The following is a 21,937-nucleotide window of genomic DNA, read 5'->3' on the forward strand; positions in this document are numbered from 1 at the left end:
TAGGGAAAGACAATAATGATGATAAACAATATCGCAGTAAAGAAGAGGGTGAAGTAAAACATTTATATCTCTGTACAACTATAGAAGATGGAAAAGATAAGTTATTACTCGCTCTTCCGCTGTTTCTGATTCTCATGTTACTATTGTTGGATAGAGATTGTGTGTAGCACTGAACGCTAGCAGATGTTCCTTTTGTTATTTCGACTAGATGATAAAAAAGGTGTGTATCAGGTTATTGATGGAAATATATGTGTAAAAAGGAGTTCATTGTATTATTTCAAGAACATGCCAGTCATTAATCACAATGTTTTAATTGAAAAGAGAGAATAATTAGTATTTTTTAGCTATCAAGAAGACAAAAGCAGTGATTGCTGACTGGCAACAATTGGCTGTCATTACGCGGCGGACTTCATATTAACTTTTCTTACAGCTTTCCACAAGAGCAGAAGTGATAAAATAATTTTAAAACATCATTTAATTTAAATCTGAATAGTTCCATGAGTTAATTTTGTGAGAGTTCAAATACTTTCTAGAGTGTAGAAAAATATCCACTACTTGTCACAATAGAAGGTTATTTATTTGTCACATGACCGGTTTCAGGCTTGTGCCCATCCTCAGGTGTTTATACATTCATGTACATGTTTATACTGTTGGAGATCACTGTATACATACAAAAAAATAATTTGCTGGTGACTACACAGATACAAGTGGGACAATTATAAGTGGTAAGGCGGCATTTGACGAAAATATATGTGCACCTACATAAAACTGAAGCACCATTATTACAGTTATGCTGTGGTGATAGTTTTGACACTTTCACTATAGTGAAATATGAAGCTATACTTGGTAAAACTGAAATATGGACGTGACAATGAAAATAAATGAGTAACTAAGTGGCAAAACTATCGCCACAGCATAACTGTAATAATGGTGCTTCATCTTTATGTAAGTACAGATATATTTTCATCAAATGCTGCCTTAACACTTACAATTGTCCCACGTGTATCTGTGTAGCCACCAGCAAATAATTTTTTTGTATTTATACAGTAATCTCCTACAGTATAAACATGAACATGAATGTATAAACACCTGAGGATGGGCGCAAGCCCGAAATCGGTCGCGTGACAAATAAATAACCTTTTATTGTGACTGGTAGCGTATATTTTTCTACACCCTATAAAGGAACAGTCATGGAGTCCGACAGCATCCACTAAGGATAGAATTCATCAAATACTTTCAGAGACACCATTTGTCGTAGATCTGTGAACTTTGGCCTTGACTGTATTTAGATGAAAACCAGTTATGATAATCTTGTAGGGAGCCTGACGCTCATTTAAATTGAAAACAAACTTTTATTTTGGCCTCCTATAAGATACTCTGCTTCTGACAGTCTCACCTACATAAAGAAAATAATTAATGCTAACCTCTCATCTTGCTTAGTATTAAAAAACATAAAACCAATATAGAATATTACACTATAAAGTGCTTTGTCAGCAAGTGACACCTCAGGTGTCCCACACGACACGCCTGTTTCTCCTCTGGCGCTACATCTCAAAGTAGCAGCCAGCTGACGACTGACAGTGAGCAACATGTCTTCTGGAGTTTGTGAACTGCGGCCAGCTTCTCCTGTGTCCACACACACAACATGCATAGACCCTGTTCACCCTACTAGTGACATTCAAATGAAAACAATAGGTACAAAAATAATGATATAAAAATTAGTACTGTTGTCTTTTAGACACAGATGTGCCCTAGCCAACTTATTAAAAACAGAAATACAAGCTGCTCAAAAACACTGAGCCTGTACTGACACTTGTTCACAGCATAATCGCAAACACAAACAAATGATCTGTGGTTCTAGTGGTACACAAGTGAAGGTTGATGCCCAACTGGTGACAACAACATGCCCTTCCCTTAGTTTATAATTATTTTGTATCATCTCGACATATACATAACTGTGCACAAACTGTGTATTTATCACCACAATTCCTTTTGAATCACATGATTCAAAGTCCAAGTGATTACACTCATTTATATACTTTAAGATTTTTAGTCACATTAGTTTACGTTCCATAGACATAAATAATTAATTTAACAATTATTGCTTTTTCAGTCTTATGCATATTGCAAAATTGGGGAAGTTAGCACTAGATGAGTTAAGTTTTATTACGCTTCATTTCTTCTTAAGTAGAAAAAAGTGAAAAGAGGGACTGAAATCAAGCTTTTGATGAATGCAGCTTCTTCTGGTAGCAATAATAAATACAAAATGCTTTTACAATGTGTAAAAAGGAACTATAAACACCAATCACAACTGCTAATACTTCATTAATAAAGTGGAACATGTCTGGTAGGAAACATTCCATTTGCAGAATGCTGGTACATCAAACAATGGAAAATCCAACAATATTATGACAAGGAAAGATGCTACTCACTATACAGTGGAGATGCTGAGTTGCAGGCACAACACTTAAAGCTTTCGGGCAATGGCCTTTGTCAACAACAGACACACATACGCATCCACACACTCACGCAAATGCAACTCACACACATGACTGCAGTCTCAGGCATCTGAAACCACATTATGAGCAGCAGCACCACTGCATAATGGGAGTGGCAACTGGGTGGGGGAAAGTAGGAGGCTGGGGCAGCAAGGGGTAGGGATAGTATGGTGGGGATGATGGACAGTGAAGTGCTGCAGGCAGGGGAGAGGTGGGGGGCGGGGGGGGGGGGGGGGGGGGGGGGGGAAGTAGCGCAAAAGGAGAGAAATAGAAATAAATAAAACATAAAATAAATAAAAAAAGATTCGGTGTGGTGGTGGAATGATGGCTGTGTAGTGCTGGAATGGGAGCAGGGAAGGGGCTGGGTGGGTGAGGAAAATACAAGATGGATGTAAAAATATTATGGAAAGGATAGTTGCTATTCACCACACAGTGCAGACACTGAGTCGCAGGAAGGCAAGACTGTCAGAAAGTGATCTTTAGGCCAACAAGGCCTTCATCTGAAATAGACAACAACCCCCCCCCCACAAACGCAGCTCACATGCACACGACCACAATCTCTGGCTGCTAAGGCCACCTTTTTAACAGGCAGTGATATGGGGGCAGTGGATTGGATCATGATTGGATGGAAGAGTTCAATGGTCTTTGGTTGACTCTGATTGGTGGGTTGGTGATGAAAAAGCGTTTCCACTGTAGGGATCAAGCGAAGGAGAGAAGGTCTTTAACAAGCCATGCATGATTGAATTTGGGAGTGGGGCAAAAGGTGCGGCCTTTGGAAAGAATACATACTTCTCCGGGGCTAAGGCTTTTGGAGGAAAGGTTCAAAACTGTGTTTTGGGTCTGTTTAGATTCTGGATTATGTATGATGGTGGGTGGGAGTTTTTAAGGGTGGGCTAAATGTAATAGGTCTGCAAGACAGGGTTTGTCAGCTATGAGGGATGTGGGGGTAGTTTGGATGTGGGTAGTTGTAATCCAAGGCGGGAGTATAAAGTAAACAGGGTGGAGAGTTTTTTGAGGCGGCATTGTGCATGTTGCTCTAGGTCCAGGAGGGCAAGAGTTTCAACGTGTGATGTGAGATCAAGGAATTTGAGACTGAATAGAAGAAGAATTTTGCGGATGTAAAGGAGGTACTCCATTAGTAGGGTAGCACTTGACACAGTCAGATCGATTAAATATTTGGGTGTAACATTGCAGAGCGATATGAAGTGGGACAAGCATGTAATGGCAGTTGTGGAGAAGGCGGATAGCCATATTCGATTCATTGGTAGAATTTTGGGAAGATGTGGTTCATCTGTAAAGGAGATCGCTTATAAAGCACTAATACAACCTATTCTTGAGTACTGCTCGAGCGTTTGGGATCCCTATCAGGTCGGATTGAGGGAGGACATAGAAGCAATTCAGAGGCGGGCTGCTAGATTTGTTACTGGTAGGTTTGATCATCACGCGAGTGTTACGGAAATGCTTCAGGAACTCGGGTGGGAGTCTCTAGAGGAAAGGAGGTGTTCTTTTCATGAATCGCTACTGAGGAAATTTAGAGAACCAGCATTTGAGGCTGACTGCAGTACACTTTTACTGCCGCCAACTTATATTTCGCGGAAAGACCACAAAGATAAGATAAGAGAGATTAGGGCTCGTACAGAGGTATATAGGCAGTCATTTTTCTCTCATTCTGTTTGGGAGTGGAACAGGGAGAGAAGATGGTAGTTGTGGTACTAGGTACCCTCCGCCATGCACCGTATGGTGGATTGCGGAGAATTTATGTAGATGTAGATGTAGAGGTCATTGTGAAAAGAATGGTGGCAGCTGGAGCTGGGTAATTTGATGAAAGCCCATTCGAGGAGATTCCATGTGCCAAGCAACAATGCAGGGACACTATGTGGAACTTGGTTATGGCTAGAGATAAGGATACTTTTCTGTATTGACATTACTATGTATAGTGTCTGTCCTTCTTTGTGATCTTTCCTGTGTTTCTCTCATTGTTTTACAAACCGCACTGCACGCTCTACTTACGAGCCACACCATATCAACCATCTTGGCCACACACAACAGACAACCACAAGACTGCACTGATTGTTGGTGCAGTATCTTACGTCCCACATTACTCCCACCGATATCATTAATCCTATACCTTCAAACTGATCACTCTTCCTACTTCACTCTCGTATTTTAATGTGTTACTTCCTGCTCCTCCTTGTGCCACACAAACTTTTATCTCATCCTACCAACACCTCCCCAGCCCCCACTCCTCCTCTTCTCTATCCCAGTTCGCATGTACTAGCTTCACCTTATCTAGGCACATCTGTTATCCACCTACCTCACACTTATCCACCCACAGACCTGGAACCCACATTACAATCTTTTTATTTATTTTTCTTTTATCTCATTGTGTCTTCACGGCAATTTCAGTTGCTGCCTTCCACTGTCGGCCTACTCCCACAGATTTAATTGCGTTTCCCCTTACTTCATCCATTTTACCTTTTTCATGATTGTTCCCACTTGTTTGGGTATGTTTGTGATTTTTTCTGGACACATTTCTATGTCATTTATCAATCCTTAACCCTCACCAACACAGTCCTGCAAAACCACATCAATCAGGCCCAAACCTCCTCGCAATACCTCCTCTCCATCCGCAAAATTCTCCTGCTATTCAATCCCAAATTCCTGGATCCCATATCACACACAAACTCTTGCCCTCCTGGATCTAGAGCAACATGCACAATGCCACCTCAAAAAAACTCTCCACCCTGTTCACTTTCTACTCCCGCCTTGGATTACTACTATCCAGCACCTCTACAACAACCTCCAAACTTCCCCCAAATCCCCTCATAGCTGACAAGCCCAGTCTTGCAGACCTATTACATTTAGCCCACCCTTAAAAACTGCCACCCACCACAATACAGAAACCAGAACTGAAGCAGACCCAAAACACAGTTGTGAAATTTTCCTCCAAATGCCTTAGCCTCGCGGAAGTATCAGTCCTTTCCAAAAGCCTCACCTTTTGCCCTACTGCCACATTCAATCAAGCACAACTTGTTAAAGACCTTCTCTCCTTCTCCCGGACCCTACAGTGGAAACACTTTTTCACCACCAATACACTTTCCTGCACCGACATAATTTCTTCCTACCAATATTTGACAAGACATATGTAATAAATACTCACTCCACACACAAATGAAGAGGTTCCATTGATTCCGTTCCAGTGTTTGGTTCAATGAAACCCGATCCTTTACCTCTGAGTGTCACCATGGCACCTGTTTCATTACGTATGTAAAGCAAATTGGTTCCATTCTGACCAATAAGCCTGTTGCGTAAATCAAATGCTGGAGGGGCATGTTCTAGTCCAACCAGAACCTTCTCCTGTAATAAAAAATACAAGGCAATTTGTGTCTGTTGTCAACATTACAGCAGCAGCAACATACAAATACCTAGAACAATATTAGATTGGTAAAAAGTCATAACCATGAACAATAAGCAGTAATAACACTAGCAAAATTAACTCCTTCAATCTCTTCCACATGACTCTAACTAGAGCCAAAATTTGGAGTGGAGGATAGAGACAGATCGCAGTAGTGTGTAGATCTTTTTTCTTTTCTTTTCTATCTTTTTTAAAAAAAGGATGAATTGGGAAGAAGTGAGGAAGAAATAGTATCTTACTCTTTCCAATTCTGACATAATACAATCTACGTAAGCAGTAGCTTTCATAAATGTCAAGAATTGTGTTAACTGAGGTACAATAATGCTTATATTCCATAAGAAAGTAAATGTTTGTTATAACACATGTTTATTTAAATAGAATGTTTCAAGAATGATTAGATACTGCAAGTTGAATATTTCTTTTATGACCCAAAGATCGTCTGAATTTGATCAAATTCGATAGCCAATTATATAATAATAGGTACAGCTGTGTATTATGTGGTGCAGTTCCTGACACAGTAGCTCTTTTTCTTCACTTTGATATCAATTAGATTGCTTGATTGAACTGCTGTGTCACACACTGACTTCAAAGATAATAAATTCTCATGAAATGAAATAAATTTCAGAGAAGCTTCTTACTTCTGATCCAATTGACATTAAAAGTAATTGTATTATATCTTACAACACAGATTAACAAAAAAAGGAGTGTGCTACTTCTGTGTGTCAGACTTTTCCATTTCAAATTGTTAAATTACAACCTTCTTATTCTTGTAAACTTAATGAACCCAGACTGTCCAAACATTTCAGAACCCATCAAAATGAAAAATAATATTGGTTTACATACAGTGAGGACAAAGGACAAAACTGGTGAACAATGTGAATTCCAACATAAAGTATACAACAAACTACGAGCAAATTTACGAGTGAAATGGGAGCTGCCCATACAGAGTCTGAGCAAGTGATAAAAACAACCAAACACCACAAATACAAAATGTGGCAATGTTGTTATTTTCAACGCCAAATTGTAGTAACTGTGACAGAAAGTAGTAGCCAATGCAAATATATCACTAAGCTATGTCAATAATTCACTTATGGGTAATCCTAATGTTACAAGGATGGAAGTTTCAAGCACCTGTACCCAACAAAAACATTATGAATCCAGTTACATTCATTTGATCATTTAAGCAAAACCTACCTCCACGATGGACAGGTGCTTAGCATTTTAAATTTGTCAGTGCATACATGCAGAGGGAGATGCAGAATGTAAAATACACACAATACATATAAACAACAACATGGAAAGGATAGATGGTTCACACCACGAAGAGGCAGCATGAAGCAGTGCAAGTGCACAGCATACATATGGAAAAGTGTACTGCGCCTAACAATACAGTGTCCATACAAAATAATTACCACAATTTTTGCCAAAGCAATGACAGTAATGGGAACAGTTATAACAGACATCGTTGGCAAAACAAGCAGAACAACTGGTGCCATAGAGAATACATAAGGAACCAATGACCACATGATCAAAGGAGAAGATAATGGGAAGACAAATGTGTGGCATCAGACAAACAACCTAGAAAAAAATAGCAAGGAAGATCGAACAAGAAAATTAAAACAAGGCACGAAAAGTCCCCAGTGACTTGGCTGCTGTACAGATGCATATGATTAATGATGCAATGTACCACTCATCTATTACAGCACTGGAGAGTTAATGGCAGAAGTACTTAACACAGAGCAGACTTATGGAAAGATAACATAGATAAAGTGAACACTGTTAATCATATATGGAGTATTGGCTATAGTAACTGTAGACACAGGTTCTGAATTCTGATCTCTTCTGAATTATTTGAGAAGATACAAGCTGAAAAAGCAGTATTCTCATTACCTGACAGCAAGGTTATTAGAGTGTCAGATGCAAAGAAGTAAAAATACAAATCCAGTTAGAGATGGAGACAGATAAAAGAAATGTCACACATTCATTCCCGATTGTTGTGTACCTACAGGCTGAATACATGCATGGAACCAGTTTTCTGTGTGAATTTGAAATAAACTAGATTTTATATTAGGAAACTTTGTATTATACATTGAAGGTGAAGAGATGGATATCGCCTTGTTAGAATCATCACCAAGACACAAAAAATTTTGTAAACTTGTACAATTAAAAGTAGCAGGTATTGATCATGGGCCACCATAGATTGTAACTTCAAGAGAACTGACAAAAGTAGGCACACAAGCAACAATTTGCACCAAGTTCATGGAATCAGACTATGTAGAAGAGGTATGCAGAACTGATTTGCGTAATGTTCCTTATAACTTGCCGACATATTTGATGAGTAGTTAGGAAACATCAAAGGGTAGAAGAGGACACTGGACGTCACGCACCCCTACACCACTCACTTTAATTATCTATCTTGTTCCTTGGGTGAAAAGAGCAGAAGCCAGCAAGGATACAAGGCAGATGTTAAATTGGTAAGTTATTGGGAAACTGACAAAGGGCATATTCTGAGCCAACATTATTTTGAGCACTCCTCATAACGGCACATATATACTGTATTCCACACACTGTGAGTATTATAGTTTCACGGTTAATCCAGGCCCATTGCCAAGTTTTCAGAGAATATTCTCCTCTAGAGATAACTAGCACAGAATACACATACACACATTCAGACATATACATTGCTCTGGCCTTGTACCCATGTAGGTGTTGTAGAGGATAAGGGGTTATTTTTAGGAAATATGATGCAAAGTTGTGATTTGGTGTGTTTCAGTGTGCAATGCGCCAGCCTCACGGCAGACGGCGGACGAAGGCTGGCTGGCGCGTTATGCAGGTGACACAATTTTGCAACGAGCGTTGGTATGTGTGAACGTGCGCGGCAGCAATCAAAAGCCAGAACGCAGCATTAGCAGAATTACGCAGGCGCGGTCCGTGTGTGGCCAACTCATCGAAAACCTTCTAATAAACACGGCGCCACATAACCGGCGGATCCAGCAGCGGTCTACACTATTGGCATTCAGTTCGACCGACTGAGCATTCGGTCGCTGTTACGTCATCGTCATCAGTGACGCTGTCCCCGAGGATCGGCCAGCGGAGGGCGTTGCCCGCTGCTGCACCGGCGACTCCCGGCGTCATCACAAGCCGCCGCGCCTGCAGGAGGCGTGCTAGGCTGGGCCTCATGCTCATAACCACCTACCACCTGCGCAGCCGCTGACCGAGCGCAGTGTCACGTTCCCCAGACTGCGCGCATCAGCACGTCTCCACCACAACATGAGCGGGGGGCTGAGCTACTGGAAAATGTACTGGGAGAACCAACAATTAAGAGGAAAATTGCCACCTTCTTCTACCCAGCCACGCCTTACAACCACAACCACGTCACTTGCTCCGGTCATCCTATTACAAGTGGCGTCGGTCGGACAACCTGCGCATCACACACTCCTGTTACAATTGGTGACAGTGGTGGTCTTCTTCCTGGATTTGGAGGAAACTGTGGCTGGTAATCGATAAGGATTTGTGGCACCTGAGAGGGGCAACAATGGATCAGCAACTCCTGCAACATGACAAGTAAGTGCCAATTGTTCGTTTGGTGGTTTGTCTGAACTGTAGCATAGTCCGTCTTCCCTTCCTGTTCTTCTTTCTGGGCTTACTGTAGTCTTGATTCGATAGCTGGTAGTGAAGGAGCAGTCTGTGTCAGCCGAGGTGGCTATTCAGCAGCTACTTGAACGAGTGTCGGAATTAGAGATAGAGCTTGCTCAGTCTAAAGAAGCGAGCAAGTAATGATTTCCTGTTAATGCAGTAATTCTTGACACTAACGCTGCGTCTTTGGTCACCCCTTTCTCGGGAAAAGCTGGGGGGGATGTTATGATTTTTTTTTTTAGAACCTTAGCACAGCCGCTAAATTGGGAAATTGGAGTGCAGAAACACTTTTGCATGTGGCTAAGTTGAAAGTAACTGGGGATGCCAGAGCAGAGCATACGTTACATGCCATGAAGAATTAAGGGATGCTCAGACATTTGAAGTATTCAAAAAAGGGTTGTTGGAAAGGTATCGGAGGAAAAATACGTCTAGATATTATCGGGAACAATTGAATAGAATGTATCATAGGAATGGGGAATCAATAGAAGCTTTTGTAGATCGAATTCAAAAAATAATTTAATACCTATGAGCTAATGGATTCCAATAGGGTTAATGAAGCCATTCTGCAGGAAGCTGAGCAGAGGGCACTAGGTGCATTTTTGCGAAGAATACAACCCGAAACCTTCCGCAAGATTAGGATGGAGTTCCCTAAGACTTTCAATGAGGCAGTCAGAATCACTGTGACGTTAGAGGAAGTTGAAGCAGTAACAAAGATGCGGGACAGGAAAGCAGTGTTTAATGCAGAAATAAAATGTTTCAGATGTGGTCGGATGGGAGACATCAGACGCGATTGCAAGGAGACGCAGTGCAGGAAATGCAGACGATGGGGTCATCGGGAGCGTAATTGCAATGGGTCCTAGCAGAAACATGATAGGTAACCACAAGGTGGGCTCGCCCCCTGCAGTTAAATGGGACACGGAGTGGTGTGTCCACTACCCAACACCCCGGGTAAGGATTAATGCTAGTGCAGAATCAGTGGCAGACTTTTTCTGACCGGCCTGGTGAGGGGCAGACCATGCAAATTTTTATTGGGTACAGGGTCCCAGGTATCCATGGCGAGTAGAAATGTACTCGGTAAAGTAGAATGAAAACCACCACGCTGGGCGTTAAGTGGCGTGGGTGAGGGACAGGTGAAGTCACTCGGATCAGCGGTGTTAAACCTCCGAGTGGAAATGAGGAACTTCCAGGTGAAGGTAGCAGTTCTTCCAGTTGTTGGCAGCAGCTATGATGTCATACTCGGATTGGATTTCCTGGTTGCGCATCACGCAAAAGTTAACCTGGAACAGTGTACAGTAGAACTGGACGGAAAACAATTTCACCTAGGTTCTGCGCCTGAAAAACCATTACTGTTGCAAGGAACCGCCCACAAGTCTAGTGGGCCACCTAAACTGTGTACTAGATCCCTTAGGGTTAACTCGCGGGATACTATACTGAAAGGTACAGGGAAAATAATCTGGGCAGATGTTAGAGCTAGCGTGCCGGTAAATTTGTTGTATGTCGTTGAACCTGTGTCTGAGAATGAGCAGCTGGATAAAATGAAGTGTTTTATGCGCCATAGCGCGTCCTAAGTGCGGGAGATAGAATGAAAAAAGGTTGTGCCTGTCAGTGCTGATAATTTTGGCCTTGAAGAGGTGCAGTTAGCACGGGGTACTGTAATAGCGAATCTGGAGACAGTAGGGGAAGATGAACTGGGTAAGGATTTCGCAGCAGATTACACAATGCCAGGAGTCTGTCAGCTGGTCCGCACTGAGGGGTACAGTAGCACATTTAGAAGAGCAAGACAGAGAAGTCATGGAGAACCTTAAGACGGAATATAAAGAGTTATTAAATTCTCATGGTCCACTGCCCGCCACACCGTTAGTTCAACATTACATCCCCACTGGACTGAAGCACCGGTGTATAAACAACCATATCGTGTTCCAAAAAGTTTACAGCCTGTCATGGAAGAATTTATTAATCAACAGCTTAGGGATGGGATAATAGAAACCAGTAGTAGTCTCTGGTCCGCTCCTGTCGTAATAGTGGGTAAAAAATCACCTGATGGGGACAAGGCATATCGTTTTTGTTGTGATTATTGTTTCCTGAATCAAAAAATTGTATTGGATGCATACCCAATGCCTAATGTCACTGAAACTCTGGATAATTTGGATAAGTGTCGGTACTTCACGACCTTGGATCTTCAAAGCGGTTACCACCAGTTGGAGGTCGCCCCGGAAGACCGACCAAAGACAGCTTTTTCAACACCTACAGGTCATTTTCAGTATCAGCGAATGCCTTTCGGACTCAAAAATGCTCTGGCAACCTTCCAACGGTTACTAGATAGTGTGTTACGAGGGCTGAAACCTAATCAGTGTATGGTATATTTGGATGACATAATTGTTTTCTCAAATGACATGCAAGAACATGTGCACCGTTTGCGTGAAGTTTTCGATCGTCTGAAAGCAGTGCGGTTACCTCTTCATATGGAAAAATGTCATTTTTTGTTGCAAGAAGTCAGTCATATTATAGGACAGGAGGGTATCCGCACAGATCCAAAACTTGTAGAGGCAGTAACGAATTTTCTGAAACCTACAAAAGTAAAAGAGTTGCAGTCTTATTTAGGTCTCATCAATTTTTACAGGAGGTATATTCCAAAATTTGCAGAAATTGCAAGGCCCCTCACGCAGTTGTTGAAGAAGGGAGCAAAATTTCACTCGTCAGCAGAATGCGAAGAGGCTTTTCAAAAGTTAAAAAGATTTGTTAACATCCAGGCCGGTTTTGGTTTTTCCAGATTTTAGTAAACAGTTTATATTATCTTGTGACTAGCAATTTTGCTTTGGGTATTGTATTATCTCGGGAAATAGATGGGCAGGAACACCCGATAACATATGCTTCCAGACAGCTGAACATTGCAGAAAAAACTTACTCAACAACCGAGACGGAGTTATTGGCACTAATTTTCGCAATAACCTATTTCCAGTGTTATTTGTATGGACGACGTTTCAAGGTGATTACTGACCACGCAGCTCTTAAGTGGTTGTACAGAGCTTAAAGAACCAATGAGCAGATTAACTAAGTGATCTTTGCGTCTTAGTGAGTAAGTTTTTGAAGTGATTCATTGACCAGGTAAATCGCATGGAAACACGGATGGTCTGAATCGTAAAGTATGTGCCATGGAATGCAGAGGAATAAATGAGAATGAATGGGAGGAGGCACAAACCGCCGACACAGATTGTCAACGATTTACCTCACAGCGACAGTTCGTCGTTGAAGACGGGATATTGTACCGTAAAACTAGGAATGGTCCATGCATAGTCGTACCAGAAAAATTGCGAAGCGAAAATTTAAGGCAAGCACATGATTCAATGTTTTCTGCTCATTCGGGTCGAAGAGCAACGGAAAGGAGGGTAGCACAGAGTTATTGGTGGTCAATGCATAGGTAAGATGTCGATCAGTATGTAAAGAATTGCATTCAACGTGCTCAACGGGCAGAATTGAGTCATCAGAAAATTGTGTTGCAACGACTACCGGAAGCAGATAGACCTCTCCAATTACTTGGCGTAGACGTCTTGGGACCGTTTGTGCAAACACCAGCGGGTAATCACTATGTTTGAACAGTAACAGATCATTTTTCGCGCTATCTGTATGACAGCTATTCCAGACCAGCGAGCCGAAACAGTGGCTCACACCTTGGTACATCAATGGATATTGAAATTCGAAACACCTGAAACTATAATTACAGATCAAGGGTCAAACTTTATGTCCGATTTGATGAAACAGTTATGCAAGTTGTTGCATGCAAAGAAATTGAGAACGAGCGTGTTACACCTGCAGGCTAATGGTCAGACCGAGAGAGTTCATCGTACAATAGCTAACACAACAACTGGGATATCCTATTGGCGTTTGTAACCGTGGCATATAACTCAAAAGTGCATGAAAGCACAGGATTGTCTCCGTATGAAGTACTGTTCAGTCGGAAGATGCCATCTCCGGTTGAATCGCTCAAGACCCCACCAGAAACCGATATTTCGGCTGTTAAGGATTTATCCACAAAGTTGAAAACAATCTGGTGGCAGGTGAAAAAAATGAACACTAAAGCGTTAGACAGACAGGACAAAATTCACAATAGAAAGGCGGCTTTACCCAAACATCATGTAGGACAATGGGTGATGATGACTAATCCATATGTGCCAAAAGGCAAAACAAAAAAAATTGTATCCCGTTATCAAGTTCCTTTCCAGGTGATCGAGATGATATCGCCGGCGAATGTAAAATTACAACTTCCGACTCGCCCTACTATTTTGCATGTGAGCTGAATTAGGCCTTTCAAGGGGAATTTTGAGGAACTTCCTTCATTGTCTGCAGTAACTTCTAGTGGAGAGAAATATGAATCTAAGAAAAAGAATAAGAAAGGAGTAGATAAACAAGAGAACCAAGTTAATTGTGGAAGCGATTAGACATGCTATTATACTCTTAGGCCACGCGTAAAAAGGAAGAGCTAATGTGAGTTGTTTTCATTTGTTTCTCAGGAGACATGACGTTCTGGTAAGACCAGCAGGTCCAGCGTCATGGGTTGTGCTGAAGAGGGAAGGTGTGCACTACCTGTCACCATAGTTATTCTGTTTTGCTGTTGCAACTTAGCTGAGGCCTTGAAGGTACGTCCTATATCAAGTGGTGTTTTGTTCTCATGACAAGTGGATGTAATTATGTCCGGACATCAATGGACCTTAAGGGTGGACTGTAATATTTGGACGGTTGATGACGAAATCTGTAAATTAGAGGATACATTTAATGAGCTTCATTCCATGGTGGCTAATCAGTCAACGCTTAATGACACACAGGGGGAATATCAGCTACTACGATCAGCTTTTGCACGCTTACAAGCTCAGTTGCTGCAAACTGCAGGGTTAATCCCGCATGTCCGTAGGAAAAGAGGCTGGTTAGACACAGATGGCTGTATCCTAAAAACTGTTTTTGGAACTGCTGACGCAGAAGATATTAAAAGTATTAATGAAACGCTACGGCAGCTACATGATAATGTGAATAGCAACCAGGGAATGCTAGATCTTCGCACAACCCAATTAGAGAGTTTGGAGAAAGATGTAGTTAACAATACGCGCCAATTGCGAGCTATGGCCGTGACCTTGATGTCCCACATTAAGGCCACAGCCGACACAACCAATCACGACTTGGATATAATCAAGTACCGGTTGGATAACATCGATTTACAGCTGATAATCACTAAGCTGCTCCGTTTTCTTGCTGATAGTATTACGGAAGCACGAATAGAAGCCACGGAACTACAGGAGGCTTTGTTGCACGCAATGCGCCGACACCTAACCCCAGCACTGTTACCTTTGGAACAACTTCGGGAAGGATTACGGAAAGTTCAATTGGAGTTGCCCGCATTCCTGGAGCTACTGACGACACTAATAGACGAACACTTATCTCTGTACTACAAAATGGCCACTGTTACCAGTACGCGGACGGGTACCCTGCTGAGAATTCATATCATAATACCATTAGCATGTAAGGATTGTAAATTTGAATGTTACGCCTTACTGAAGGAACTGCAAAAAGGTGGGAATTTACGGAGATGGGACCTGGATAAACTGACTAAACCAGAGGTTGTACAGAGTTTCAGGGAGAGCATAAGGGAACAATTGACAGGAATGGGGCAAAGAAACACAGTAGAAGAAGAATGGGTAGCTCTGAGGGATGAAGTACCGAAGGCGGCGGAGGATCAAGTAGGTAAAAAGACAAGGGCTAGTAGAAATCCTTGGGTAACAGAAGAAATATTGAAATTAATTGATGAAAGGAGACAATATAAAAACGCAGTAAAGGAAGCAGGCAAAAAGGAATACAGACATCTCAAAAATGAGATCGATAGGAAGTGCAAAATGGCTAAGCAGGGATGGCTAGAGGACAAATGTAAGGATGTAGAGGCTTATCTCACCAGGGGTAAGATAGATACTGCCTACAGGAGAGGGTCTATACAAGGGCGATGTACTTGAGGACAATATTCTGGAAATGGAAGAGGATTTAGATGAAGATGAAATTGGAGACACGATACTGCGTGAAGAGTTTGACAGAGCACTGAAAGACAACATTCCATTGGAACTACTGACGGCCTTGGGAGAGCCAGTCCTGACAAAACTCTACAATCTGGTGAGCAAGATGTACGAGACAGGTGAAATACCCTCAGACTTCAAGAAGAATATAATAATTGGCTAATGGCTCTGAGCACTATGGGACTCAACTGCTGTGGTCATAAGTCCCCTAGAACTTAGAACTACTGAAACCTAACTAACCTAAGGACAGCACACAACACCCAGCCATCACGAGGCAGAGAAAATCCCTGACCCCGCCGGGAATCGAACCCGGGAACCCGGGCGTGGGAAGCGAGAACGCTACCGCACGACCACGAGATGCGGGCGAATATAATAATTCCAATTCCAAAAAAAAAAGCAGGTGTTGACAGATGTGAAAATTACTGAACTATCAGTTTAATAAGTCACTGCTGCAAAATACTAACACGAATTCTGTACAGACGAATGGAGAAACTGGTAAAAGCCAACCTCGGGGAAGATCAGTTTGGATTCCGCAGAAATGTTGGAACACGTGAGGCAATATTGACCCTACGACTTATCTTAGAAAATAGATTAAGGAAAGGCAAACCTACGTTTCTAGCATTTGTAGACTTAGAGAAAGTGTTTGACAATGTTGACTGAAATACTCTCTTTCAAATTCTAAAGACGGCAGGGGTAAAATACAGGGAGTGAAAGGCTATTTACAATTTGTACAGAAACCAGATGGCAGTTATAAGAGTCGACGGACACGAAAGGGAAGCAGCGGTTGGGAAGGGAGTGAGACAGGGTTGTAGCCTGTCCCCGATGTTATTCAATCTGTATATTGAGCAAGCAGTAAAGGAAACAAAAGAAAAATTCGGAGTAGGTATTAAAGTCCATGGAGAAGAAATAAAAATGTTGAGGTTCGCCGATGACATTGTAATTCTGTCAGAAACAGCAAAGGACTTGGAAGAGCGGTTGAACGGAATGGACAGTGTCTTGAAAGGAGGATATAAGACGAACATCAACAAAAGCAAAACGAGGATAATGGAATGTAGTCGAATTAAGTCGGGTGATGCTGAGGGAATTAGACTAGGAAATGAGGCACATAAAGTAGCAAAGGAGTTTTGCTATTTGGGGAGCAAAATAACTGATGAAGGTCGAAGTAGAGAGGACATAAAATGTAGACTGGCAATGGCAAGGAATGTGTTTCTGAAGAAGAGAAATTTGTTAACATCAAGTATAGATTTAAGTGTCAGGAAGTCGTTTCTGAAAGTATTTGCATGGAGTGTAGCCATGTATGGAAGTGAAACATGGACGATAAATAGTTTGGACAAGAAGAGAATAGAAGCTTTTGAAATGGGGTGCTACAAGAGAATGCTGAAGATTAGATGGGTAGGTCACATAACTAATGATGAGGTATTGAATAGAATTGGGGAGAAGAGAAGTTTGTGGCACAACTTGACAAGAAGAAGGGACCCGTTGGTAGGACATGTTCTGAAGCATCAAGGGATCAGAAATTCAGCATTGGAGGGCACCATGGTGGGTAAAAATCATAGAGGGAGACCAAGAGATGAATACACTAAGCAGATTCAGAAGGATGTAGGTTGCAGTAAGTACTGGGAGATGAAGAGGCTTGCACAGGATAGAGTAGCATGGACAGCTGCATCAAACCAGTCTCAGGACTGAAGACAACAACAACAACAACAACGCCTTGCATACGTATACAGTGAAATGAGAAATTTTGCAGAAATTCGTACAATTAACTGTACGGGAAATACTATTAGTGGCACATAACAGACAAGCTCATGCGTTCCTCACTGCACAAGACTTGCTGCATTGTCGAACAGGTCCAGTTACCATCTGCACCGCGAAATTGTTACACACTGTTCCCAAATCTCGTGAATATTCTCTATTCCGCTCTCAAGAACCAGTCGCGGAAGGCCCTACGGAAATTATAGCAGGCACGGTGCAGTTCTTTTAGCAAGTGGGTCCACATTGGGTACTTTTAGTAATGGAAAACACAGTCATTATTTGCATCTGTTACAAGCAGGGTAAGCAAGGGAGTACGCAAAGAATAGAATTGCAGGGGCAGGGACTGTTAATTAACGGCACACAGTGCGACATTTCTGGGGCAACTTTCCATTTACCAGCCATGATTAGGTTGGTTGGTTGGTTTGGGGGATTAAAGGGACCAGACTGCTATGGTCATCGGTCCCTTTTTCCAAAGACAAAGAACACCCACAGAGAATAAAAACGAGGAACAGAAGAGATCACAGATGATACAGAACAAGAGAAACTGAGGCAAAGACAAGACAAAACGAACTAAAACCACACAGAGTGTGACGGTGGTTGGCCGACCATAGAAATAAAAAAGGAAAAGCCAACCACTTAGAAACACATTAAAAAAAAAATCAGTCGAAAATCATAGGCCAAAGGCCAGAATCAACACAAAACAATAAAATAAAACAGAAACACTCAGATTAAATGATAAAATCCCCCTGCCCGAATAAAACGTAAAACTAAGTCAGCCATAGTGGAGTCGTCTGTTAAAAGGGCAGGGAGCGTATCAGGCAGCGCAAATGTCTGCCTGACCACAGCTAAAAGGGGGCAGGCCAACAGAATGTGGGCCACTGTCAAAGCCGCCCCGCAGCGACATACAGGAGGGTCCTCCCGGCGCAGTAAATAACTGTGTGTTAGCCGGGAGTGGCCAATGCGGAGCCGACAAAGGACGACGGAGTCCCTGCGGTTGGCTCGCATGGATGACCGCCACACAGTCGTCGTCTCCTTAATGGCAAGGAGTTTATTGGGTGTAATCCGATCGCGCCATTCAGCGTCCCAAAGCGCAAAAACTTTTCGGCGGAGGACTGCCCGCAAATCAGTCTCTGGGAGGCCAACATCCAGAGATGGTTTACACGTGGCCTCTTTCGCCAGGCGGTCAACATGTTCATTGCCCGGGATACCGACATGACCGGGGGTCCACACAAAGACCACAGAGCGGCCGCAACGCGCAAGAGTATGCAGGAACTCATGGATAGCCATCACCAGACGAGAACGAGGAAAACACTGGTCGAGAGCTCGTAAACCGCTCAGGGAATCGCTACAGATCACGAAGGACTCACCTGAGCAGGAGCGGATATACTCTAGGGCTCGAAAGATGGCGACTAGCTCAGCAGTGTAAACGCTGCAGCCAGCCGCCAAGGACCGTTGTTCGGAATGGTCCCCGAGAGTTAGCGCATACCCGACACGACCAGCAACCATCGAACCGTCGGTGTAAACAATTCCAGAGCCCTGATACGTGGCAAGGATGGAATAAAAGCGGCGGCGGAAGGCCTCTGGAGGGACCGAGTCCTTCGAGCCCTGTGCCAAGTCGAGCCGAAGGCAAGGGCGAGGAACACACCACGGGGGTGTACGCAGAGGCGCCTGGAAAGGAGGCGGAACAGGGAAAAACCCAAGCCCGCAGAGAAGCTCCTTGATGCGTACGGCGATCGGACAACCCGACCGGGGCCGACGGTCCGGCAGATGGACGACCGACTGCGGGAACAGGACACGGTAATTTGGATGCCCGGGCAAACTAAAAACATGGGCAGCATAAGCAGCCAGTAATTGTTGGCGTCGTACCCGCAGTGGAGGTACACCTGCCTCCACTAGTACGCTGTCCACAGGGCTGGTGCGGAAAGCACCAGTGGCAAGGCGTATGCCGCTGTGGAGAATTGGGTCCAGCACCCGTAACGCAGATGGGGATGCTGAGCCATAAGCCAGGCTCCCATAATCCAGACGGGACTGGATTAACGCCTGGTAGAGCCGCAACAGGGTAGAGCGGTCGGCGCCCCAGCGGGTGTGGCTCAAGCATCTCAGAGCGTTTAGATGCCGCCAACACGTCTGTTTCAGCTGCCGGATATGAGGCAGCCAAGTCAACTGGGCATCGAAAACCACCCCCAAAAACCTGTGGGTCTCCACCACAGCAAGGAGTTCGTCGGCAAGATAAAGCCGCGGCTCAGGATGGACTGTTCGGCGCCGGCAGAAATGCATAACGCGGGTCTTGGCTGCCGAAAACTGAAACCCATGCGCTACAGCCCAAGACTGCGCCTTACGGATGGCGCCCTGTAGCTGACGTTCAACAGCTGCAATGCCAGTAGAGCTGTAGTAAAGGCAGAAGTCGTCAGCATACAGGGAAGCGGAGACAGAATTTCCCACGGCCGCAGCAAGCCCGTTAATGGCTATTAAAAACAGACAGACACTTAAAACAGAGCCCTGTGGCACACCGTTCTCCTGGACGTGGGAGGAACTATACGAGGCCGCGACTTGCACGCGGAAGGTACGACACGACAGAAAATTGCGGATAAAAATCGGCAGAGGACCCCGAAGACCCCATCCATGAAGCGTAGAAAGAATGTGATGACGCCATGTCGTATCGTACGCCTTCCGCATGTCGAAAAAGACAGCGACCAGGTGCTGACGGCGGGCAAAAGCAGTACGGATGGCCGACTCCAGGCTCACCAGATTGTCGGTGGCAGAGCGGCCTTTACGGAAACCACCCTGAGACGGAGCCAGAAGGCCCCGAGACTCCAGTACCCAATGCAAGCGCCGGCTCACCATCCGTTCAAGCAACTTACAAAGAACGTTGGTGAGGCTAATGGGACGGTAGCTGTCCACCTCCAGAGGGGTCTGTCCAGGTTTCAAAACGGGGATGACAATGCCTTCCCGCCATTGCGACGGAAACTCCCCCTCGACCCAAAGACGGTTGTAAAGATCGAGAAGGCGCCGCTGGCAGTCCACTGAAAGGTGTTTCAGCATCTGACAGTGGATGCCATCTGGCCCAGGAGCGGTATCAGGGCAAGCAGCTAGGGCACTGCGAAATTCCCACTCACTGCATGGAGCATTGTAAGATTCCGGATGGTTGGTGTGAAACGAAAGGCTCCGACGTTCCAGCCGCTCTTTAATGGAGCGGAAGGCCTGGGGGTAATTCGCAGAAGCGGAACTCATAGCAAAATGCTCTGCTAAGCGATTTGCAATGACGTCGGAGTCAGTACAAACGGCTCCATTCAGTGAGAGCGCAGGGACGCTGGCAGGGGTCCGATAGCCGAAGACGCGTCGAATCTTGGCCCAGACCTGCGAGGGAGTGACATGGAGGCCAATGGTGGACACATACCGCTCCCAGCACTCCTTCCTGCCTTGGCGGATAAGGAGGCGGGCCCGCGCACGCAGCCGTTTGAAGGCGATAAGGTGGGCTAAGGAGGGATGTCGCTTGTGACGCTGGAGCGCCCGCCGGCGATCTTTAATCGCTTCAGCGATCTCAGGCGACCACCAAGGCACAGCCTTCCGCCGAGGGGACCCAGAAGAACGGGGAATGGCAGATTCGGCGGCAGTAACGATTCCGGTGGTGACCGATTGAACCACCGCATCAATGTCATCAGTAGAGAGAGGCTCAAAAGAGGCAGTGGAGGAGAACAAATCCCAGTCAGCCTTGTTCATAGCCCATCTGCTAGGGCTATGAGAAGAGTGACGCTGTGGTAGTGACAAAAAGAGCGGAAAGTGGTCACTACCACACAGGTCATCATGCACACTCCATTGGACAGACGGTAAGAGGCTATGGCTACAGATGGAAAGGTCAATGGCGGAGTAGGTGCCATGCGCCACACTGAAGTGTGTGAAGGCACCATCATTTAACAGCGAGAGATCGAGCTGCGACAATAAATGCTCAACGATGGCGCCTCGACCTGTGGCCACTGACCCACCCCACAGAGGGTTATGGGCGTTGAAGTCGCCCAATAGCAAGAAAGGTGGCGGCAATTGGGCGACCAGTGCAGCCAGGACATGCTGCGAGACATCACCATCCGGTGGAATGTAAAGACTGCAGACGGTAACAGCCTGTGGCGTCCACACGCGTACAGCGACAGCCTCTAAAGGCGTCTGGAGAGGGACAGACTCGCTGTGCAGAGTGTGAAGGACATATATGCAGACGCCACCAGACACCCTTTCATAAGCAGCCCGGTTCTTAAAATAACCCCGATAGCCACGGAGGGTGGGGGTTCGCATTGCTGGAAACCAAGTTTCCTGGAGAGCAATGCAGAAGAAAGGGTGAAGGCTGATAAGTTGGCGGAGCTCAGCTAGATGGTGGAAGAAACCGCTGCAGTTCCACTGGAGGATGGTGTTGTCCATGGCTGGGAAAGGCGTGACGGGACTGGGAAGGCAGATTACGGCACTGGGTCACCTGCTGCCTCCGATGGAGCATCCGTGCAAATGCCATCCATTACGTCCGAGGGACTGGCAAGAGCGAGGTCCTCAGCGGACGCCAGAATCTCCACCTCGTCCTCAGAGGCAGAGCTTGTAGGAAGCGG

At 44.5% G+C, this 21,937-nt stretch overlaps 1 protein-coding gene across 7 annotated transcripts in view; it reads right to left on the reverse strand.

Annotated features, from left to right (window-relative positions):
* LOC124805382 (transcription factor SPT20 homolog) overlaps positions 1–21,937 on the reverse strand; it is a 309,909-nt gene that overhangs the window by 171,357 nt on the left and 116,615 nt on the right. For all 7 annotated transcript variants that reach the window (XR_007017452.1, XM_047265939.1, XM_047265940.1 and 4 more), the window contains one exon: positions 5,659–5,855. Coding sequence is in view for 6 of the 7 variants with exons in the window: in XM_047265939.1 (XP_047121895.1) it covers positions 5,659–5,855 (197 nt within the window). In the remaining variant the exon portion in view is untranslated. The remainder of the gene's footprint in view (positions 1–5,658; positions 5,856–21,937) is intronic.

This window comes from Schistocerca piceifrons, chromosome 7 (genome assembly GCF_021461385.2).
Source record: "Schistocerca piceifrons isolate TAMUIC-IGC-003096 chromosome 7, iqSchPice1.1, whole genome shotgun sequence".
NCBI lineage: Eukaryota > Metazoa > Arthropoda > Insecta > Orthoptera > Acrididae > Schistocerca > Schistocerca piceifrons.